We start from the raw sequence: 25,703 nt of genomic DNA, 5'->3' as shown, positions 1-25,703 counted from the left end.
CACACCTGAACAAGCTAATCAAGGTCTTACTAGGGATACTTGAAACACGCAGACAGGTGTGTTAAGGCAAGTTGGAGCTAAACCCTGCAGGGACACCGGCCCTCCAGGATCGAGATTGGTGAACCCTGGTCTAAGACATTAACATACTCATTGTAACATCTCTTCAGAATAAGTATACACTATAAAAAGCAATAATAATAATAAAAATAACCTAGTGGTTAGCGCGCTGTCGCACTTCAGGCCGTAGCACTTCAGGGCATCCTGAGTTCAAACACGACTCGAGGACGTTTCCTGACCTTACCCCCACTTTCTTTCCTGCTTCTTGACTGACTACTGTCCTAATAAAGGCCAAAAATCAATCGTAAAAAAAAGCAAAGTATTTCTGTTCCTTCTTAGAACTATTAGGTTTACTTAACTTAATTGTATAATTATGCACATAGTTCATTTACTTAATCATTTAAGGGTGGTGTTTACTCATCTTTTTAATTAAAGTCAATGATCGCTTTTTATAGTGTACACAAGGCTCAAGTCAAACTACTTTAAAATATCTGGAGAAGAAAAGGGAAGACACTGCACCAAACAACCCATATAGAAATTAGATCTGTGGTAATATACGCAAATTGCATATATAAGATACAAGTTTATATTTGGATTTAGCATGTGTAAAATATGTCATATGAGCAAAATATATTTTAACCATTAGAATTCCATATATGTATATACATTTTTCAAATATATTAGTTATAATTTTATATACGTGTTCACAAATGTGAAAATATACATGAAATACATGAAAAGATATGTAAAAATCCTTATAATATGTCATTTGCATGTATTCAGTGCTTAATTTGTGAATTGCAAGGTCCCGGAACAGATTGGGGTAACGGATGCGGCATGTTACTCTAGAATGTAGTGGTGTAGCGCATAAAATTGGAGACCGGGAGGGGGGAAGGGTTGCGGTGGGTGCTAGTAGGGCGAAAGTGGATGGCGGAGGAGGAGGAGGGCGGATGAGGAAGGGGATCGGTAAAATGAGGTGCCGGATCAGAATTCAGAGGTGCCAGATCACAAATTTATGCACCTTGCAATATCAGCTTATTCAAATGTTATCACTCAATTTAATGGGCGTTATCAGTGATTATCTACTGATAGATATGGGCCAATAGAGGCCTTCTGTGCCTACTGGTAGGCTCAGAAGGCTGTTATTATCCGTACACATGGTTAATCACATTCAGCTGTGGCTGGAAGTTAACGAGAATTTATACTATTTATTTAATGTCCTTTTAAATGTATTTCATTAACGTCTACTCTATTCCAACCCAAAACCCAACCGTAACAGTAATGTAAAAACAGATCTGGATCTGGAGTCTTCTCTATTTGTATATCCGATTAACAATATGGATGGATGACTACTAGCAGGCACAGAAGGCCCATATCTATCAGCTGATAACTACTGATAACGCCCATTCACTCGAGCGATAACATTTGAAGCTGGTGGCAATATTGACATTTAGGGCTTTTGGTTTTTTTACAGTGTGTTTAATATAAGTTTAATTGAAAGAAAACCTCCAAAATACAGTATTTTTTATTTTTATTTTGTTTATTTCACTTTGATGTTCTACTAAAAAGTAAGTTTCTGTATGTAAATTTCAGTCACGATTCATATTTTTACCAGCTGAACCATATATCTCCACAGTTTAATTCATATCGGGTGGGGTTTATTTCTGCATTCCTCCTCTCCTCTTTATCTCACATCAAACTAAGGGTTGTAGAGTCATGGTTAAGCATATATCTTGTCCGAGCCGTCAAACTGATGTCATCAGAAAAGAACTGCCATTGCAAAGCGGATACAGTTAGATTTGATTAAAAATTACCAAAACAAACTGTTTTACTTGCATGGATTAATTGTTCACCTTAAGAACACCTTAACAATGTGCACTAGAACTAGTGGCTCAGTGGTTAGCACTGTTGCCTCATAGCAAGAAGGTTGCTGGTTCAAGTCCCAGCTGGGTCCGTTTGTTTGTTTGTTTACACTTAATTGTCCCCGTCTTGGAAGTTGGCATTTCTGTGTGGAGTTTGCATGTTCTCGCCGTATTCGAGTGGGTTTCCTCCAGGTGCTTGGGTTTCCCCCACAGTCTAAAGACATGCACTATAGGTGACTTGAATAAACTAAATTGGCCATAGTGTATGTGTGTATGAGTATGTATGGATGTTTGCCAGTACTGGGTTGCAGCTGAAAGGGCATCCCCTGTAACATATGCTGGATAATATTTAAGTTTAATTTTTATATGTACGCTGAAGGTTTAACAAGGGTTTATGTCCATAGATAATTTGCGTATTATATATTACTTTGTTCCAATAAACTGTATGTTTGCAATCATTTCTGAATTGCACATTGATAAAGAGACTCCCCAAAACCCCTCTGTAAAAACTCTCGACCCTGTGAGATGAAACTGGAATTTTGAATCTGATGTCATGTAGTGTTGAGATGTTTGAGCAAGAAAAGTTAGCAAACAATACCTAATTTGCATATTCAAACTACTTTTATTACAAAAAAATGTTTGCAATTCTTCAGGTAATCTGTCTGGTGGGAAAGTATGATGGTAATTATTAGTAAACGTTTCACCCTATTCAACTGCAGTGTCTTGCCTTAAAAGGGAGGTTCAATATTAAAAAATATGCATACAGTATTGTAGGTTTCTCTATATAAATACAGTATGTGGCTACACACAGAAGCGGAGAGTCAGCTGCATACCACACTTCATCATGCCCACTTCATAGCACTTGCGGAGTCGACAGGCCTGACAGCTCTTGCGTCTGCTCTTGTCAATAGTGCACTGGTTGGTGGCTGGACAAATATAGTCATTGTGACCTGAAGACAATAAAAAGTCAATATCTGAAATTACAATTCTAGAACTGTGAATCCAGATTATTAATGTCATCCAAGATTATTGCCTAATATTCATATTGTACAATATGTCAGAACTAATTAACATCAGATATTGACTGATATAAGAGATGTTTACATAAGTCTAAAATTTGTCTTTTTAATTATGCAAAATTATTTGTATAAGATGTGCTTCCAGAAATATGATGCTAATAATGAAGTTTGAAAGGATTTTTTAAGCAATATAATAAAACACATAGAGCACTCTACAGTCAAACAGTTTTGTGCACACATAGAGCTATGAAACCACAGGAAAATTATCAGTTTTTCATATTTATGATGTATAAATACAGTTTGTGTTTGAATAAATACATAAATGTATTATTCAGTAAACTACAGATGACATTTCTTCCAAATTTAAAAATAAAATGTTGTGATTTAGGGCATTTTAGCATATTGTGACAATGGATCCAAATTGCAAAAAGATGCCAATGACCTATACATTTTGTAATTCATAATAAAGAAATCAATCCACGCTTGGTGGAATAACTCAGATTTTAAACAAATTAACCCTTGTGCACTGTTAAAGTTGACTACCTTTTGTTATGTTAGGGATGAAAACATCCACTGAATTAAACTGTTATAAAAATGCATCAGATAAATATTTTTTTTTACAAATGTTTTTGCGTAAATCTGTTAATCAACCTCAGTCCTGATCAAAACTACTGAACTGCTTAGAAAATTACATGATTTTAACTCTTTAATTGCCAAGTTCACAAATTGTGTCACTGATTAAGCACACAAAATAAGATATTTTCAATGTGGACTGGATTGTTTTTACCTTTCTTGAATGTCTTGGACATGTGTACGATTGGTAACAACATTGGCCCTGATGCATTGTTAGATTTTAATTTTTTCTCCCTAATTTTGTCATATTCTGAGCTATTATTTGTTTTCTCCACAAGATGTCGCCATTTTCCCCAGTGTTTCTGTTTGTGGTTCATTTGTGTTAATTTGGTTCAGCTGTGTCTTGTTAAGACTAGCCTATATATTCTACCCTCTTGTCTTCACTTGTCACTTGGTTTTTGAGTTTGATGTGCTACCGCTGTTGCCGTAAGTCCTCTTGTTATTACCTTTTGTATTTTTTTGGCTATAGTACCAGTTGCTCTACGGAGAACTTTATGTTTGTTAACTGCTTAGCTTTTGGAGTTCCTATGTTTTTGCCTGGCGGCTTTTTATTGATGATTTTGGATTTCCTTAATAAACACCTTTGTTTGAACTAGACTTTGTGCCTTAGCAATTGGGTTCACCAACTCTCCCTGTGGCTCATCGTTAAACCACTGGTCTACTACACCAGCGACCCGGGTTCGAGCCTTGGGCTCATCACAGAAAAACCAAGTCAAACATGAACCCTGCTGAGGCGTCTGCCCAAGAAATGGTCTCTATTGTTGCTCAGCATGACGCTACAGTCAAGCGCCATGAGGCGGCCTTGATTCAGCAAGAAGCACTTATGGAGAAGCATTCCCAGTTACTATCAGAACTCATGACTTCCATGCGACAACTCTCTGACAGTCTGCGTCAACGTCCAACTACATCCCCAGAAGAAGCTTCAACCCCAACACCTGTCATTCATACCCCTCAACCTCAGTTTGAACCACGTCTTCCCCCTCCGCAACGCTTTTCAGGGGACCCGGAAACCTGTGAGGGGTTTATAACTCAGTGTGACCTCACTTTCAAGCTTCAACCCTCCACATTCCCTTCAGATCAGGCTAAGATCGCTTATATACTCACCCTATTATCTGGCAAAGCACTTGCTTGGGCAACAGCAATCTGGAATGCTAAGTCTCCCTGCTGTACTAATTACTCAGCTTTTGTGAAGGAATTACGGCGTGTATTTAACCATCCCCTTTCAGGACGAGAGGCTTCCAAGCACCTACTCACCTTGTGTCAAGGAGGTAAAAGTGCCGCAGAATATGCCATTCAATTCCGAACAATTGCTGCAGGAGCAGGCTGGAATGATGAGGCCCTCATCGTTTGTTTTCAGAATGGGTTGTCTGAGGCCCTCAAAGATGAGTTGGCTACCCGAGATCCAGCTAAAACCCTTGAGTCCTTAATAGACCAAGCTATCCTCCTGGACAACCGCCTGAGAGAAAGAAGACTAACCCCCTGCTATGTTCCTTCACGTTCTCCCAACCTCCCCAATACCCCATATGCTACTGAGTCACCTCAGTTTTCAGAACCAGATTCCCCAGAGCCTATGCAACTAGGCCGTGCCCGGCTAACTCTTCAGGAACGCACTCGCCGTATGAAGAGCCGTCTCTGCCTCTATTGTGGTGGGTCTGGTCATTTCCGTTCTGATTGTCCTGAGTTGAAGGAAAACTCACCATCCCAGGCAGTAAGGAGAGAGCTGTCTCGGGAGTGACCCAATTCGTCTCTCCTAGCAATTCCAGTCTGCTCTTACCCATCACTTTAACATTTGAGTCTAAGGAACATCAACTTCAAGCACTTGTTGATTCTGGAGCAGCGGGGAACTTCATGGATCAGACACTAGCAACTAATCTCAAGATTCCCCTTAAACTGTTAGATAACCCTCTGGAGGTGACCGCTTTGGATAGGAGACCGATAGCTCCCGGAGCTGTTACCCATCTTACTGTTCCTCTGCATGTCTCTGTGTTCCACCACAAGGAGGAGATATCCTTTTATTTGATTGAGTCCCCTGACCTGCCCTTGATCTTTGGCTATCCCTGGCTTACTCTTCATAACCCCCACATTGATTGGTCTAATGGCGAAATTCTCCACTGGGGCCCCCTGTGTCACAAAGTTTGCTTAGATCCACCTAGTAATAATCCCGAGTCTCAAGACCCTGTTGACCTTTCTCGAGTCCCACCCCAGTATCACTCCTTTCACTCGGTCTTCAGCAAACAGAAAGCTTCTGTCTTACCCCCACATAGACCATATGATTGTGCCATAGAGCTAATGCCCGGCCAGTGCCCCCCTCGTGGTCGGGTGTTTTCATTGTCTCCTCCTGAGCAAACGGCCATGGAGACATATATCATGGAGGGCCTTAAAGCAGGGATCATCCGTTCTTCCACATCTCCGGCAGGTGCAGGTTTTTTCTTTGTGGGGAAGAAGGATGGAGGTCTCCGGCCCTGCATAGATTACAGAGCTCTCAATAAGGTAACAATCCGGAATCGTTATCCCCTTCCCCTTATGGCCACTGCCTTCGAGTTACTCCAGAAAGCCACCATATTTTCTAAACTGGACCTGCGCAATGCCTACCACTTGGTACGGATCAAGCAGGGCGATGAGTGGAAGACGGCATTTAATACCCCTACAGGCCACTATGAGTATTTGGTCATGCCCTTCGGCCTTACTAACGCTCCTGCAGTTTTTCAGGCTCTCATAAATGATGTCCTAAGGGAGATGCTGAACAAGTTTGTTTTTGTCTACTTAGATGACATCCTGATCTTCTCGAGTTCTCTCCAAGAGCATGAGAGTCACGTCAGAAAGGTATTAAGACGTCTTCAGGAGAACCATCTATTTGTTAAACCCGAGAAATGTGAGTTTCACACCACTGAGGTCTTGTTCTTGGGCTTCATCATTAAACCAGGGCAGGTACAGATGGATCCCAAGAAGGTCCAGGCAGTGTTGGACTGGCCAGCTCCTACCTCTGTAAAGGAGGTTCAGAGGTTCATAGGATTTGCCAATTTCTATAGGAAATTTGTTCAGAATTTCAGCTCCGTGGTGGCTCCCCTGACAGCCCTTACAAAAGTGGGTTCAGCCAGAATTTCCTGGAATCCGGAGGCTGAGGCGGCTTTCAGGGAACTCAAACGCAGATTTACCTCTGCACCCATCCTTACTATCCCGAATCCAGAATTACCCTTTGTGGTCGAAGTTGATGCCTCAGATGTGGGAGTGGGAGCTGTGCTATCCCAAAGGGGGAAAGATAACTGTCTTCATCCATGTGCATTTCTTTCCCATCGTCTCAGTTCCTGTGAACGTAACTATCACGTTGGAGACCGAGAACTACTGGCTGTAAAGTTGGCATTGGAGGAATGGAGGCACTGGCTGGAGGGTGCCAAGCATCCGTTTCAAGTACTGACTGACCACAAGAACTTGGAGTATATCCAGCAGGCTAAACGCCTTACTCCCCGTCAAGCCAGGTGGTCCCTCTTCTTTAACCGGTTTGACTTTGTTCTATCCTACCGCTCTGGATCCAAGAACCTAAAACCAGATGCTCTGTCCCGAATATACAGTAACACTCCCCGGGAGAGGAACCCAGAAGCTATCATTCCCCAATCCAAGATTCTTGCACCCCTCAGATGGGGGTTTGAGTCAGCCATCCGTAAAGCCCAGATTCAAGATCCAGACCCAGGTGGCGGCCCTACTAACCGATTGTATGTTCCAAAGGCTGTTCGTTCTCAAGTTCTTCAATGGGCACACTCTTCCCGGCTGACCTGCCATCCAGGTATTTCCCGCACCTTGGACTTTTTGCAAAGACGCTTCTGGTGGCCTACAGCTAAAAAGGACGTAATATCATTGGTTAGGGCCTGCCCTGTTTGCAACCGGGGAAAAACCTCACATCTTCCCCCCCAAGGTCTTCTGCACCCTCTGCCTATTCCTCACCGACCATGGTCCCACCTCTCAATGGACTTCATTACTGGCCTCCCACCCTCCCATGGAAACACCGTTATTCTGGTCATTGTCGACCGGTTCTCCAAGGCTGCCCGATTCATTCCTTTACCAAAACTCCCATCTGCTAAGGAGACAGCAGACCTCATTACTTCCCATGTTTTTCGAGTCTTTGGAATTCCACAGGACATTGTGTCGGACCGGGGACCCCAGTTCTCATCCCGGTTCAGGAGATCTTTTTGTCAGTCATTGGGTGCATCCATTAGTTTGTCTTCTGGTTTTCATCCCGAGTCTAATGGACAGACAGAAAGGATTAATCAGAGTCTCGAGACCACGTTAAGGTGCATGGTGGGTCACAACCCTTCATCATGGTCCTCATACCTCCTATGGGCTGAATATGCTCACAACACTCTGCGCTCATCCTCCACTGGGTTATCCCCCTTTGAGTGCCAGTTTGGATTCTCCCCTGCCCTCTTCCCTGAGCAAGAGATTCAAGTGGCTGTTCCCTCTGTACAGCAGCATATTAATCGATGCCGTCGGACCTGGAGAGTAGTCCGCCGAAAACTCATCCAAACCTCTAACCAGTACCAGAGGCAGGCCAACCTTAGACGCAGATCTGCTCCCTCCCTTCGAGTTGGTCAACGGGTTTGGCTCTCCACTCGGAACCTTCCCCTTCGGATAGAGTCCCCCAAGCTTAACCAACGCTACATCGGACCATTTAAAATTATCAGGAGAGTAAACCCAGTTTCTTATAGGCTAGAAATACCTAGGTCATTTAAGATTAATCCCACCTTTCATGTATCTCTCCTAAAACCTGTGTTGTGTTCTTCTTTTGTTCCCTCTGACAGATCCCCTCCTCCTCCTCGCAACATTGGGGGTAAGCCTGCCTACACAGTCCGCAGGATACTGGATGTTCGGAGGGTGCAACGGTCTCGACAGTATCTTGTGGACTGGGAGGGGTATGGTCCCGAGGAGCGCTCCTGGATTCCCGCTAAGGACATCCTTGACCCCAAGTTGATCCGGGATTTTCAAGCTCGCAGTTCGGGTGGTCTTGGTGGGAACGTCAGGAGCCGTTCCTAGAGGGGGGGGTCCTGTCATATTCTGAGCTATTATTTGTTTTCTCCACAAGATGTCGCCATTTTCCCCAGTGTTTCTGTTTGTGGTTCATTTGTGTTAATTTGGTTTAGCTGTGTCTTGTTAAGACTAGCCTATATATTCTACCCTCTTGTCTTCACTTGTCACTTGGTTTTTGAGTTTGATGTGCTACCGCTGTTGCCGTAAGTCCTCTTGTTATTACCTTTTGTATTTTTTTGGCTATAGTACCAGTTGCTCTACGGAGAACTTTATGTTTGTTAACTGCTTAGCTTTTGGAGTTCCTATGTTTTTGCCTGGCGGCTTTTTCTTGATGATTTTGGATTTCCTTAATAAACACCTTTGTTTGAACTAGACTTTGTGCCTTAGCAATTGGGTTCACCAACTCTCCCTGTGGCTCATCGTTAAACCACTGGTCTACTACACCAGCGACCCGGGTTCGAGCCTTGGGCTCATCACAAATTTACTGTTGGTGGCTGTTTTTGCTTTATTGACATCCATTATAACCACATTTAATGCTGCATAAATACACAGTCTTTGTTTTTGTTTACTCCATGTAGTTCTTAGAGCTGAGACGCATTTCTCAGACGCATCAAGGTAAGTGGGTAAAGGTCACTTTCTCACACACACAGACAGACATACACACACTTAAATTTACTGTTATACTCCATATAAAATCCCGAAACTAAGCTTTTTTTGCACATGCCTATCTAAATGGTTAATAGTGCCAACTGAAGATCAACAGTAAAAATTTTAATGTTCTCTTCCCAACAGGGAAAACCACCAACAATCAAAAATGCATAATTATATAGTGTCATGGTTTTTGTAATCAAAAAAATATGTTTTTAATTGAAGTCAATGGGGCAAAAATTGCCACCAACAGTAAATTAGGGAGAAAAAATTTAAATCAATGAAAAAGAATGCATGAAAGGCAATGTTGTTTCACACGTCCAAGACTTTGATAAAAGTAATTAAAAAAAAAAAACTGTTTATAATTACTTTTTATACTGAAAATACGTCATTTTGTGTGTTTTTTTCACCAAATCACAGTGACATCATTTATGAATTTGGCAATTAAAGAGTTAAAATCAAGTAATTTTCTAAACAATTTAGCAGTTTTGATCAGGACTGAGGTTTACTAACAAATTTATGCAAACATTTGTAAAAAATATATCTGATGCATTTAAAGCAGTTTAAAGTAGTTGATGTTTTTACCTCTATGTCAACAAAATTGTAGTACATTTGCCCAGAGCGTATGGTTGAGGTTTTTTTATTTATTTTTTATTTTTTTGTTATTTTCTCAAAATATGTGTCAAAATAAGATTTGTCACCAAAAATCATATATATACATATATATAAAGTAATGTTATTTAAACTATTAGAGAATAAAACAAATAAACATTGGTAAATCAAGGAAAAGTGAGAATTTTCAAGTGGTCTCAATTTCTTAACAGTGCACAAATTGCTACACGTCTTGATACACAATTTTGATAAAACTTTATAATAAGGTTGTATTAGTTAATGTTAGTTAATGCATTTACTAACATGGACAACCAATTAACAACACATTTATTACAGTATTTGTTTATGTTAGTTAACAGTAATTAATGAAAATACTGTTGTTCATTGTTTGTTCATGTTAACTTAAGGTAACTAATGCTAGCAAGCATGAATTTGGATGTTTATAATTCATTAGTAAATGTTGAACTGATTAACAAATGCTGTTGTTCATTATTAGTTAATGTTAGTAAATACATTAACTAATGAAACCCTAAAGTGTGAACACAACATTTAAAAAACATACTTCTATAATAATCTTTTAAGCAAAGTAATTATTGTAGGAACGTCTCCAAACTGATCAGAGACTACATTTCTGTCTTAAATAAATGCAGTGTATAGTAACAGACTGTGTGTCCTTAAAAGACTTAAATACTGAGTGGTTTTGACTGAGACGTACTAATCGCATGCCGTTTTATATATCTGACCTTTTGAGTAGTGTCTATTGATTGAAAGGTCAAAACAAACTTGTTTTAAGGTCTCATGAGGAACGCGGTGCACTGACCCTGACATACATGCACGCAAAACAAGTACAGTATTGTTTACAGATTCGGTCACACTTTATTTTGATGGTCCGTTTGCTGAATTTGAGTTACATTGCATCTGCATGCCAACAAATTCTCATTAGATTATAAGTGGACTGTTAAGGTAGAGTTAGGGTTGGGGTTAGGGTTAATGTAGATTGTGTACTTGCAAAATTTCTTATAGTAAGCTAAAAGTCTGTTGAAGAAGCAGTATCAACAGATATTAAGCAGACAGTCTACTATTACTCAAATGGACCATCAAAATAAAAGTGTTACCAAAGATTCAAGCAACAAAAAAACAACAACTAAAACCTTAATACTCAAAAAGCTAGAAAACTTCCATGTCATTTGAGAAGAGCATGCATTCAACTTATTACATGTTAAATGCGTTGACCATGAGCATTACCTTGAATGCTACGCTTGAAGAAAGCCTTGCACCCTTCACATGACCAGACACCATAGTGATATCCAGAAGCGTAGTCATGGCACACGGCGCAGAAGTGAGTGTCTCCTTTACCCACAATGCTCGCGGAGGGATTCAAGCCATTGTCACCTTCTAGCTGCTGTCCTAACAGCTTTGTATGACTAAGGACAGAACTAGAAAAGATGAAGGTACAGATGAAGTAAAAGAGGATAAGAAGAAAAGCTTTTAAAACATGTTATGAAGAAAATATGAGTGGTGTTGGTCTTACTTTAAGAACGTTATTAGGGGTTCATTTGATGTACAATAAATGCAAAACAGCTTCAGGATGTCGAGCACTGGGGCGCTGTTTTTTAACATTTCATTATTTACGAATAGATTACATAAAAAAACACAAGTAATCTTGACAAACTATACAACAGTCTAAACCTACAACCCTCAAGCAGCCATTGCTAGTTGTTTATGTAGTCAATGGGAAGCTTATAAAGAATATATTTGCTAACTTTGTGTAAGTTGTCAGAACACGCTCATGTATGGAGTGCATACTTATCATCGTCATAACAAGACACACACGCATTCATCGCTGTACATCCCGATTTATGTTGAAAGGTAAGAATCCAACATCCAATAGAGCACATTTAGTCCAACAACAAAATAGTGTTGAATTACGGACGGTTATTCGTTTGTTTATGTCACCGTTTCTGCAGGAGACCCGTTGTTTACATTGTTTACTATGTTACGCACAAAAAAGTAATCTTTGTAGTAAAAAGCAAGACGATGTCATAGCTTACAATGTTACAAATAATATGACGCAAGCTGAATAAAAAATCTATGTTATACTAAAATCTAAACAAACGAGTTAAATGTTTGATTTTAAAGTCAGTATGCAATGTAAGTTGATTCAGACTTTTATTCCAGTATGATGATGCATTTTCAACTGAAATTGAATATTGGGTAGGGGGCAGGGGTTTACTTTTGCATTCCTCCTCTTGTCTTTATATTACATTAAACTAAGTGTTATAGAAGCATGACTAAGCACATATCTCGCCCGAGCCATCAAACTGATGTCATCAGTGAAGAACCGCCATTGCAGAGTGGATACAAACAGTTAGATTTTGATTAAAGATTACCGAAACAAACTGTTTATTTAACTTGCATGAATTTATTGTTCACCTTAAGACCAACAATGTGCTCTAAAAAATTAACAATAAAATTAATGATTTCATGTGGACTTAAATCTGTGTTTACCATTTTATGTTTTACAAATTTATCATTATTATTATAAATTTATTTAATTCTAATAACATTATATTTTATTATTTTTGTACAGAAATAAGTATTCTACGTCAACAGCAAAAAAAAAAAAAACTGCCGAAAAATTACTTAAATTGTTATTAACATAAACTTGTTAAAAACACTTATAGTGGGAGCAAATAATGTCTTCCCTGCTTTCTGTAATCCTATCAAATCAGACCTATGACAAAATCTGAGAGTAGTGACCGCAATTCTGAGACTTATAGGGCTCTATTTAGGTGCAAAGTGTAAAGAAAAATGCAAAGAAAAGAAAAGAAAAGAAAAATTAAGGGAGTGTCTGAATCCACTTTTGCTATTTGAAAGATGAAAAAATACACTTTGCACCCTGGTGCATGGTCAAACAGGGTTGTACTTATTTTCCTAATGAGTTATGGTTGTGTTTTGAACATAACGTGCACTTAAACAATCAGATTCTCATCTCTCATTCCCTTTAAGAGTCAGTTGCGTCGCACCATGGCGCATTTATTATTTACATTGCGGACTTTGTAGGTGGAAAAACTGAAAGCTTCACTAGCGAGAAAACAGTTAAACAGAGCATCTGCAGCGCAAGGATAAAGAACAAGCCTCCTCCATTCACCCTCTTTACTTACTTTTACTCTTTACTTTACTCCTTTACTTTTGTGGATAAGAGAACGGTGCTGTGCATCCATTAGCCTACATATTAAATTTTGTTTGTTAAGAGCAAAGATTTGTTTCAAATCTATTTCTAAATTTAGTTCTAATTTCCAGCAAACAAATAAATGAACAATAATAATGAAATGTGGACAACAAACTAAGTTATATTTAAACACACATCCTGTTCTTATGCCCCATATGGGGATACATACATCTCTAAAACCTGACAGGTGAAAAATCTAAACTTGTTTTTATTCAAACAAATATAAATATGCTTATAATAAATAATACTGCTAATAATAACATTATACAAATGCAAATTGTCATGAATAAACTGGAGAAAAAAAACACAAAGAAGGCATGGAGGTTGTAGTTTTTATACTTATGTAGTAAATAATAATCAATAAATTTGTAACATTTAAACCTTTAATTCTTTTCATTTGTAAAGATATTTGTGTATTGCTATACATCCTGTGTGTATTACTGTGTGTATAAATAATGCGCTCTGTGCTGAACTTTAGACCAGCTTTTAGTTGGTCAATAGCACAGTTTTTTTCAGTTCTTCAAAATAGCAACTCGCCAACAATGTGCTTTAACCCACTTTCTTTTTATACTGGAACACCCATGAGTCCAGAAAGTGGTGCAAATGGATTTGCTATTTATACAATGTGACGTATAAAGTGAAAATTAGGGTTGAGCTGGTCTGAAGATAGAAACAAATTGCGTCAAACACATCTTGTGCCTTACTGCGCCAGGTGTATGTGCAAGTGTCAAATATGACCAAATCTTAGAGTCAGGATTGCAATTCTGAAAAGACTCTGAGTCTTCCTAATGTTTTTATTGTCTGTCCTAAAAAAAAATAACCTTCTCAACAAGTTGATTAAAGATGATTAAAAAAACGACCAAAAATAACACATTTTAAGAAACTAAAAAACAAACAGCTAAGGTGATTAAAAAAACAAACATTTTATGTCATTACAAAGCTGTTACTGTTTCTGTGGCAACCAAAAGATACATGTGACAGCTGCCACCTAAAGACTAAATGAAAGTCTGAGTTATAATAAATGTCTGAGTTCATATGAACGTCTGAGTTATTTATAAGTCTGGACTAAAAGTCTGACTTATTTTTAAAGACTGAGTTATTCTCACCTGCTCTGGCTGAGCGTGTGTGTCTTGGCCTCCTCCCAGGCGCTGTGTGAACGTGTTTCGCTGTAGGCCAGCGGAGGCGGGCAGTGCAGAGAGTGAGGCGGCCACAGGATTGTGGGACTAAGCGGGACGAGGCTTTCGGACACAGGAGGACGATGGAAGCCGAGCACTGCAGAGGAGACGGGGCTGTAGAGCGTTAGGGCTCCGTGGTTGAACTCTCCCCCATGCGGTGGAGAGTAATCCTGACAGGCCTCCACATATGGGGAAGGAATGCAGACGGTCTGGTTGTCCATGCCGAGCGGGGAGGCGTAGAGCCGGGGTAAGAGGGCAGGCGAGGCCCCTCGATCGGCCTTGCTGGAGTCCAGGACAGGGGCAGGTCCAGGGGAGGAGCTCATGCTGGAGAACACAAGAGAGACCCTGGCCTGACACACTACTGCATCTCAGGCCCAACTGTGTCAGAGGAAGAAAAACACTGCCTGTTAGGCACACACACTAGCGTTCAAAGGTTTGGGGTCAGTATGACTTTTGCTTTTAGTTGGTTTTTTTAAGAAAATTTAAAAAAGAGTACATTATACTTATCAAAACTATGCTTTTTTTAATTTTTACATTGTTACAAAAATTATCTTTCAAATAAATCCTGTTCTGCAGAACGTTCTAGTCATAAAACAATCCTAGAATAAATGTACTGTATAGTGGTTTCCAAAAAAAATATTAAGCGGCACATCTGTTTTTAATATTTATAACATGTTAAGTGCTGATCGAGCTCAACATTCTTAATGTTTGAATGATCTCTGAAGGATCATGTGACAATGAAGACTGCACTGAAAATTCAGAACTGCTAATTTACTGCTTTATTGTACATTATGATAAATATATGTCCAAGTTTCGTATAATCTTGTAATTTGTTATAGATTTTCTATAAAAGCATTTCTGTTCATGTCTATATTTCATGTTTTTATTTAAATTTTAGTAAAATATTTTATAATTTTTTTTTTTAAACATGTCCATCTGGTACATTTATATTTGTACTCTACCTGACAAAAGTCTTGTCGTCGATCCCAGTTTTAAGAGCAACAAATATTAACTAGACTTCTAGCTACTTTTAGGAAATGGCAGAAGGTAGATTTTTTTGATGAATCATTTGTTGAACTGCATCCCAATCATCACAAATACTGCTGAAGACCTACTGGAACCTGTATGGACCCATGATTCTCACAGAAATCAGTCAAGTATGGCGAAGGAAAAATCATGGTTTGGGGTTACATTCAGTATTGGGGGCATGCACGAGATCTCCAGAGTGGATGGCAACATCAACAGCCTGAGGTATCAAGACATTTGTGCTGCTCATTACATTACAAACCACAGGTGAATTCTTAGGATAGCGCTCCTTCTCCTATTTCAGCCTCCACATCAAAGTTCCTGCAAGCAAAGAAAATCAAGGTGCTCCAGGATTGGCCAGCCCAGTCACCGGACATGAACCTTATTGAGCATTTCTGGGGTAAGATGAAGGAGGAGGCATTGAAGATGAATGCAAAGAATCTTGATAAACTTTGGGCGTCCTGCAAGAACAGTTTCTTTGCCATTCCAGGTGACTTTATTAATAAGTTATTTGAGTCATTACAGATATGAATGGATGCAGTCCTCCAAGCTCAAGGGAGTCATACTAAATATTAATTCTTTTTTCACTGCATCATGATTTTATACTCTATACTGAATATTATTTCTGTTAAGTGACAAAACTTTTGTCAGACCTTACTGTTCTAATTAAATAATTGAAAATCAAGTGATGATCATATTTTATTTAGTAAAATAAGCGTAATCTGGAGGCCTTAGCCTTTCATTTAAGCCACTCCTGATACCAAATGTTCAATAAGAAGTCAAGTTATTATTTGTTGTTCCTAAAACCTAGATAGGTGACATGACTTTTGTCAGGTAGAGTAATATTATTTGTAATTGTAATGTTCAAGTAATATAAATTTCTCAAAAAAAAAAAAAGCAGTTTGAATGGAACAGCACATATTCCACAAGACTTCACATTTCCTTCAAGTGTCACATACAGTTGAAATCAGAATTATTCGCCCCCCTTTGATTTTTTTTTCCGCTTTTTTAAATATTTCCTAAACTATGTTTAACAGAGCAAAGAAATTTTCACAGTATGTCTAATAATATTGTTTTTCTGGAGAAAGTCTTACTTGTTTTATTACAAGTAGAATAAAAGCAGTTTAATTTTTTTTAAACTCTAAATTCAATATTATTAGCCCCTTTAGGCAATTTTTTTTCAATAGTCTACAGAACAAACCATTATTATACAATAACTTGCTTACTAACCATCCTAGTTAACCTAATTAACCTAGTTAAGCCTTTAAATGTCACTTTAAGCTGTATAGAAGTGTCTTGAAAAATATCTAGTCAAATATTATTTACTGTCATCATGGCAAAGATAAAACAAATCAGTTATTAGAGGTGAATTATTAAAACTATTATGTTTAGAAATGTGTTGAAAAAAATAATAATTCAGGGGGCTAATAATTCTGTCTTCAATGTGTTGCCTGCATTTCCTTTAATGGTTTCTAAACCTCTTTGTTCTTTGTGATGTTCGTGGTTTTTCCAGCCCCAGATCTTGTCAGACTACATAAAGACAATTCAGTGTACTCAAAAAGACAGATCATTAGTAGGGCCTTCTTTTTCTTTACATTAACAGATGCACTGAAAAAATGACTGGCAAATAGATAAATGTCACAGAAGAACATGATACATATTGGAATGCAATTTTTTCTAAATCTGTCAGAAGCACATGATGTAAAGTGAGACTGGTGCTGTCGATGGTACTGTAAAAAAAGGCCTCAATGGCAGGTTACATTGCTCTCCTTTAGAGACTCATCACACCAAGACAGACAGGATAACTGCTGTAATTGAGATACCGGTGATGTTTTTCCTTTGACATACCAGTTGTTTAACGTTGACAGATGCTACTCTAAAATTACAATATCTGTGTCTGCACCAATTGACCAGTGATTACGTTCTTTGACACATAGGACCAAACTGCTCACTGTGACTAGAGTTTGAGTCCCAGCTAAGGGCCTTTGCCAATCCTTCCCCTTTCTCTCTGCTCCAACCAATTTCCAGTCAATAATCTCCACTGTTCTATTCATTAAACATAAAAAAACTTTAATTATTTTTTATTAATTATTACAACTATTTTGTTATTATTAATTCTTTTTAAAAGTCTAATATCTGTGTGATCAAGGCTTCAATATTCTACACATAACTCTCTAAAAATGCTAGTTACAAATGTCTGTGATTTCATGAAAATCAACGATGCTAAAAAGATTTGGTCATTCTGTAAAGTTAAAATGCTCTGTACCTTTAAGAGGAGTCAATAGCTTGTAGATGCCAGTTAATGGAGCGTACAGTAGAGGCAAGTCAGGTCAGTCACTGAACCAAATTCATCTGTTTATTTAATCAGAGATGCAGAGGAGAAAGTTCTTTTTAATCAGTTTGTCACAAAGGTCCAGAGTCCATCTTGCTTTAGGTAACACTGCAACCAGAGATGAACAAACAGTCTATGAGAATTATGAAGAGCGCCAAAGTAAACAGCAAGCCAGCGTGTGAGAGAGAGAGTTGTTAGTGCATGACCACGCTTGAGGATCATTAAAATATTGCAAGCCAGCATATCAAATTTATGTAGTGTTACTGAAAAAAGTGTGAAACCAATCCAGAACCAACAGGCTTCAGGAATATACACTCAGTGGCCACTGTATTAGGTACAAATTGCTAGGATCAGGTTGGACCCCCATTTGCCTTCATAAATGGATTTTTTGTGGCAAATATTTTATATATAAAACGTATAAATGTGTAGTTGACAAATAGATAAAACACCATTATTGAAGAAAAAAACTGATTTATGTAGTTTAAAGATGTTTGAAAAAATAATAGGGAGTGACTAACTTAATCGATTCTCATTCATTCCATTTATTTTTTTTGGCTTTGTCCCATCATTAAACTGGGGTTGCCACAGTGGAATGAATTGCCAAATTATCCAGCATATGTTTTACACAGCGGATGCCCGTCCAGCTGCAACCCATCACTGGGAAACATTGATACACACTCATTCACACTCATACACTACGGACAATTTAGCCAATCCATTTCACCTGTACCGCATGTATTTGGACTTGTGGGGAAAACCGGAGCTCCCAGAAGAAACCCGCGCCAAGACGGGAAGAACATGCAAACTCCACACAGAAAAGCCAACTGACTCAGCTGAGGCTTTTTACATTTTTACTGTACCTCCTATGTTGTGACAGCAAAAATTATGAAAAAAGTGTGATTTATCTAAAAGACTGATTTCTCTTCATTGATGAACACTTCTCTCAATATAGTGATATTTAATTTTACATTAAATTAATAATAAAAAATGTTCTCCATGACTTGTTAAACTTGTTAGACATTTTCAATAAATAGCAGTTTCACACCAAAGGACAACAAAATGGAACAATTGTGTTCCAAAAAAGTTAAATATGTGAAAAGTTCAGAGACAAAAGCTTAACAGGTGCACGTCAGGGGCTTCACAGGGGGCTTCAGTCCCACGATCTATGACATTTCATTTAATAAAATTTTTCAGTGGAATTTTCTGATTTAAAATACTCATATTTTAAAAGGAAGTGGTTTTCAGTGACAAAATGTATCATGCTCCTGTGTTTTCAGAAATATATGAATGAAAAAAGAGACTGCCATGTTAACGATTTTCGAAAATGACACAGAATTTAACTATAATATGATCTGTATTTTACTGTAGGACAGTTACGCAGCATGTTAAAGTATTTTAAAGTTGCACTGAGAATTATTGTATTTTTTATAGTAAAGATATGCAATACTGTAAATACATATACAGCAAGGTAAATGGTGCTGTAAATGTAAATACAGTATTTTTGCGTTATTAATTTACAGTAAGTTACTGGCAAACTGCTGCCAGAAGGTTTCTGTAGATTCTACGGAAACTGTTAACAATGCAGCCAAGCTAAAAAGCAGTAAGTTATGGACTTTGAAAGAACATGCAAAGTCTTTTACAGTACATACTGTTCATATATGCATACATACATACGGTACATACATAAAACACCAATGTGTAGGTTTCTGCATCAATAATGTAGTTTTAATTTTTCTAATTACATCAACAATGTAATTTTAATTACTTTTTATCAATAAATAATTGAACAAAAATCTAATTAATAAATTTTTAAAGAGTAAATAGGTAAAACTTTTTAAATGTGGAGTCTCTAACTTACAAAAAAGATGAGATGCTTTTGTGCTTTCTGGTTGTCGATGAGGATTTTGTTTTTTTATGGCTTAAATTTTTTCCAGAGATTCAAGACACAGCATGAGTATACTTTTCCATGCATTTTAAAAATGTGAATTAACTGAAAATATTTGTTGATTTCATTTTATGAGCGCTAAAAAATTCCATTAATTAACAGTTTCCGCATTTTATGATTTACATGTGTTTTTAGTTTATTTACAAACATGGATTGCATTATGGGACCTTGATCTCTGCTCTGTCTACTCTTGATGTTGAAAAAACAAATCTGCGGTTTAACAAAGTGACTTTTGTAGACATTTTGGTAGTTTGAAATAATATACTATATAAGTAACAATATATAAAGAGAGAGAGAACAATATCAATATAGAAATATGACCTCAAACTATTAAAAATGTCAAAAGAAAAGTCACTTTTTCAAACTTTTTATTATCAAAAGTTGTTGGTGCAAAAATCAAGGTTCCATAATGCACTTTAAAATCATAAATAAATACAACATGAATCACAAAATATGAAAAACAGCTCATTTACAAACATTTCTTACAGTGGGGACAGACACTGAAATGAAATATGAAAAATTGTATTTAAACATAGTAATTAAAATTCTCAACAAAAACTATGAATTATGTTATACTCAAAACAACAAACTTGACTTTATTACCCAGAGTTCCCTGTTCTCTAGGCTAAAGGGCATCTGTGGGTCTTGGGTCAGAGATCTGGCCTGCTGCCTCAGTAAACACAAAGAGTAAAGGTGAGAGAGACATCACTGTGCCAACGCTATTACTGAGACAACTCCTGAAACATTGTGTTCTGCCTGAGAGAAGAACACACATCCATAAAGAATATACCCGGAAACATTATGCTGCATATTACGTATGAGTCCAGAGACTTGTCAGAGGACACTATGTAAGTAGAACACGTGCATACAAACAGCAGCAATTAACACACCAGTAGCATGTGACCGACTACTGGAATCAGGAGGCAAAGTCCGCTATTTAGTGTTGGATACAAACGCCAATGCCTGGCTCAAAAAGGAAGCTAGAGAATATTAAAGTCTGTATTTAGTATAACCAATTTCACAACCCATTCAGGTTGACTGCAATATCTCAATTAGAAACAAACCAGTTAACCATTGAGACAGCAGCACTTGCCCAGGTGACAGCTGTAAAAAAACAAAAACTGGCAGTTATTTAAATGGATCATGGATTAAATAGATGAATAGAAATTTTTCAAAAGCTGCAAAAATAAGTAAACAGTAAAAATCTGTAAGCTGGATGACAGTAAGTTTCCTTAAAGGTGCAGTAGGTGATCTGCCAAAATGCTATCCGTTAGCATATTATCTTTGAAACACAGTCCCTCTCCTGCAGTCCAAAGCCACGCCTCCTGAAATCACGAACGCACCCCTTTAAGATGACAGAGACTCACTAGTTCAAGAGTGGCAACCCATATCAAACACACCTGCCTGTAATTATCACGTGGTGTTCAGGTCCTAATTAATTGGTTCAGGTGTGTTTGATATGGGTAGCAACTGAAATCTGCAGGAAGGTGGCTCTCTAGGAACTGGGTTGGCCACCCCTGCACTAGTTCATGTCATTCGCCAGCTAGAAAACTTTACAGTACTTTATAATACTACAATTCCAAACATGAAACTATTATATCTAGCATGTTTTCAGTTGAGTAGCAAGGATGCAAGGATCGCTGGTCTCATTCTCTTACGCACTTTGTCCTAAAGCGACTACTGTATGCTTAGTGGTTGGCCGGCAAGCCATACTTACATCCTATTTCAGACCAAATATTCCGAGTAGCATGGTAAATATAGCGGGAGCTATTGTTCAAAAATGAAACAATGTGAATACAAAACCAACTTCACCTCAAAAAAGCAGGCTAGGCAGAATACCACTATTTACTGATGTTTTGTTGCTAAACTAAAAAAAATCTACATTATCGGCGTTGTAAAAGGTCCCTTATAACACTGAAAACCACATCATCCTTTCGCCGGAAGAATTTAGTGGCTGAACAACTCTTCTGTGCATATAACCCACTCGTAAAACAACACAATCTACATCAACTTTGTGTGACTAAAATAGTTTTAAAACATAACATTACCTGTCTAAAAAAATGCTTCAGCCATGGTGTCCTCCTTCCTCGTGCAAAAGTAACTCCAATACTGATTCAGGATTTTAAAAAGTTTTGATTCAGCGTTTGTTTTTACCGGTCTGCGGATCTGCGGGAACGGGGAGCACAGATGTACTAACCTACATGTTGACAGACAGTTTGGGCTACTGATCAGAACTATGGGAATTGTCAGAGATAGATGAGCCCAAGGTTCCCGCCTGGTGAATGAGCAATAGTTCAATATTTCTCGAGAGCCCCGCAGTTAATTTCTTACCTGTATACTTTGGCTAATATGGTGGTTCTGATTGATTCTGTATGTATGCGTTAAGTGCTTGTGACTGTTATTACAGTTCGCTTATGTACATGTTTTTAAACTGTGGGAGGAAACCGAAGTACTTGGGGAAAACCCACACGAACACGGGGAGAACATGCAAATTCCGCGCAGAGAGTACCGACTGGCTCAATTAGAACTTAAACCTTTGACCCTCACGCTGCAAGGCATCAGCGCCAGCCACTGAGACGCCGTGTCGCCCGATCATAGAATTGAGGAGGAGGGAGAAGGGAAGGATAGAGGGGGGTTTTCCAAAAATGAAGATAAGGAATGAAGTTAAGGCAGGATATTTATAGTAGTTTTGGGATGATCTGATAGGCTAGCTAATGATTAGCGGTAAGGATCAGCTGTAGTCAATCATATTATATGCTCCTCGTGAAATTAGTTCGTGAAACTTCACTTATAGTACTCTTTATAGTTTAAAATTTTATGTTATCTCATTTTGATAAATAATGTTCTGCATTCCCTTAATTTTAGATGTGTTACCATGGTGGTGTTTAGCAGTTGTGTGCACTGTTTGACATTTCTTTTACAGTTAGTTTGCTTTGTTTAACGATTAAATTCTGACCACTCAGATGCCCGTTTTCAGCCATACATTTTACAGATTTTCTTTTACACTGTACAATTCAAAAGCTTGTGGTTGGTCAGATTTTTTAATGTAATGTCTGTTCTTGTTTCTAAATTTCTAATAAATGTATTGTCATTTAGAGCAGTTGTTTCTAATGCCAGATTATTTTGTCCTTGCGGTCTGCACTGAAGTGCGTTTAAAATGTGAAAAAAGGTCTTACAATGATTTCTCTATACAATTGTTTACCAATTAGTTGTCAGTTTAAGGTATTTGGTGCCAGAAAGGTTTGAATTAAATTGATTAAACGTGACAGCAAAGATTATAATTTCACCAAGTATTTCTATTTCAAATACATTGTCAAAAAAGGCCATTATTTTTGTCACCTTTCACTTGTCATTTGTGATTTTGACCAATTCTTTCATTCATTTTTCTTTGGCTTAGTCTCTCTTTCAGAGGTTGCCACAGCGGAATGAACCAACAACTATTCCAGCATTTGTTTTATGCAGTGTGTGCGCTTCCAGCCACAACCCAGTTCTGGGAAACACCCATACACTCTTATTCACACACACTCATCCACTACAGCCAATTTATTTTCGTCAAGTCACCTGTATCACATGTCTTTGGACTGTGGGGGAAACTGGAGCACCTGGAGGACATCCACTCAGACTCAGGGAAAACATGCAAACTCCACACAGAAATGCCAACCGGTCCAGCCAGGACTCAAACCAGTGACCTTTTTGCTGTGGTAACCACTAATCCACCGTGCCGCTTTGACCAATTATTATCTTCAGAAAAAAATACTCTAAATTTTAGTGAGTAAATGATGACAGAATTAAAATTTATATGTGAACCTTCCCTTTAATATTCCAATGTAAACTGAAGGTGTCAATTTAAAATAGAAGTACTCTGTCACATTATAGTCTCTCCTGTCATTTTTGATCAGTTTATTTCAAGCCTTTCTGACACCAAATGCCTTAAACTGACCACAAACTGTTGAACAGTAGTATACAGGACTCACTTTAAGGCGTTTTTCACATTTTTAACAGAACTGCAAAGCAGACAGGAAGCGACAAAATATTCATTGGTCAGAAATGTGGGTAGTCTGTGTCACTCTATGACTATACCAGATGTTTATAATTACTGAATGAGTAATGTTAAAAAGTTGAGCAATATAACAAATAGTAACAATAAATATATATAAATATTTTTTCATGTCCAGAATTAGATCATTTTAAAGGCTTAAATGTCAAACATTTAACAATTAACTTGGTGTGGTTTTAACAAGCATTAGCATATTATTTCATCCATACTGATGTCCAGAGTGAAATTGCAGTACTTTAGTAGCTGATTTCTGTCTTAACCAAAGGAAACTAACGGAAGTTGCAAGATTGTGTTAAATAACCCAACACATTCCAACCTCAATTTAACATCTGCACTGGGCAAATCATTTAACCTTGCCTTGAAGTTGAACAATATTTCTCTAAAAAGGACATAAATCTGCATTAAATATAACTTTCAAATACATATCATCAAACTGTTATTTTACAATATTTTATATATTTTTTTACAGAAATATAAATATTTGTTTAAATATAAGTCATATTATTAAGTAATATTATTCCTTTAGTTTGTGTTTTATAAGAAATAAACTTATATTTCCAGGTGGAAAATATGAGTCTAGTTTTCCATGATTTGTGATGATTCATAAAATTCTGTTTCATGGCTTGTAAAAATTTTATGATTTTTATATAATTTCCTTGAAATCACAGTTACTAACTTTACTGATGCATTCAGACATTGTATAAACTAAACTTTAACATCTCACATAAGCTCCAGTCTGGAGCAAGAGCACCAAAAAGTCTCTTTTTTTAAATTTACTGACGTTAAAATAGGATTCAAATCCCAGTGATTTTGAGGCTGACCACGACGTGACAAAGGGGTGTGATTTCCCCACCCACCAAATTGATTGACAGGTGCCATGTCTCCATCATAACATGTATACACATGTCCATGGATCATTTTTTGCAAAGAAGTTGGTATTAAAACATATGTTACAACTATCTGTGATCAGTTGCACCTCAATGATTAATATTATAAGTTTAAAACGTTTTTAAGAGAGTAAAGAGAGTAAAATCACTATTTAATTCTTAACCGCTATAATCACTATGGCCCCATGGTGTCAGTAAACACACATATATGTGTATGTGTGTGTATTGCAAACGGCATTTGTGCATTTGTTTTCTCATTTCAGAAAGGCTTGAATAAACTCTACCTTAAATACATCAAATAAACTTACTTGGTATTTTTGACTAGTGGCCTTACTTCAGTGGTCTGTCTCTGTCACTGACTGCTGTTTATCTGACGTCACGCAAAAGAAGCAGACTCTTGGCTTAGACTCTGCTCAATCAGGGGTCGCCACAGTGGAATGAACTGCCAATTATTGCATGGAAAGCTCCACAAAGAAGGGCTTCCAGCTGGGACTTGAACCAGTGACCTTCTTGCAGTGAAGCAACCGTGCTAACCACTTAGACACTGTGTCGCCTGGACATGAGCGATTAAAAATATTATGTTCAAAACTTCCCTCTGTTAAACAGCACTTGGGAAGTATTTTTAAAAGAGTGACAATTTTACTTAAGGCATAATAATTTGTTATCGTTGTTATATCGCCACAAAATCTTTAACTGGCATTTTAGCAGGGTGAAAAAATCTGAAACACAAAAAGCACAAAGAAATACGATACATGTGCAACAGATGGTATAAGTACAGGAGCAAAAAAAAAATCCATTAAAATAACCAAACAGCTCTTCATACAGTAGTTCACTAAATGAAATTCACACAAGCAACAAAAACACTGAGGCATTTTAAAAGTACCTAATAACAATAATTATATTGATTTTATAAGTACGACTGCTGTTAGAGACGTTTGAACTGAGATTTCATTGGAAGCCAGTGGAAATTTAGAACTTTCCTTCAGCAACTTTTGTAAAGCTCTGATTGGCTTCAATCCAGACACGCATACCAGCGAACAAAAGGCCAAGGACAGGACGAAGAAACCCCTACACAACACGCACTCAGAAACGGGCCCTGGGAGAACTTTTCTCCATCCTAATAAGGTCCTCCTGCCAACTTGAGGTTTCTTTGAACTTACACAAGAATTAAATGTTCCATTTATTCACATTGGACACAT

General features: G+C 37.7%; 1 protein-coding gene across 7 annotated transcripts in view; it reads right to left on the bottom strand.

Moving 5' to 3' along the window:
• esr2b (estrogen receptor 2b) overlaps positions 1-25,703 on the bottom strand; it is a 49,973-nt gene that overhangs the window by 17,128 nt on the left and 7,142 nt on the right. For 2 of the 7 annotated variants that reach the window (XM_073919307.1, XM_005156972.6), the window contains 3 exons: positions 14,189-14,635; positions 11,096-11,286; positions 2,729-2,869 (listed from right to left, as the gene is read on the bottom strand). In XM_073919307.1, the coding sequence (XP_073775408.1) occupies positions 2,729-2,869; positions 11,096-11,286; positions 14,189-14,580 (724 nt within the window). In that variant the 5' untranslated portion in view covers positions 14,581-14,635. 7 annotated transcript variants of the gene reach the window in all.

The sequence above is a fragment of the Danio rerio genome, chromosome 13 (genome assembly GCF_049306965.1).
Source record: "Danio rerio strain Tuebingen ecotype United States chromosome 13, GRCz12tu, whole genome shotgun sequence".
NCBI classification, from domain to species: Eukaryota; Metazoa; Chordata; class Actinopteri; order Cypriniformes; family Danionidae; genus Danio; species Danio rerio.
This window is presented reverse-complemented; position numbering and strand designations above follow the sequence as displayed.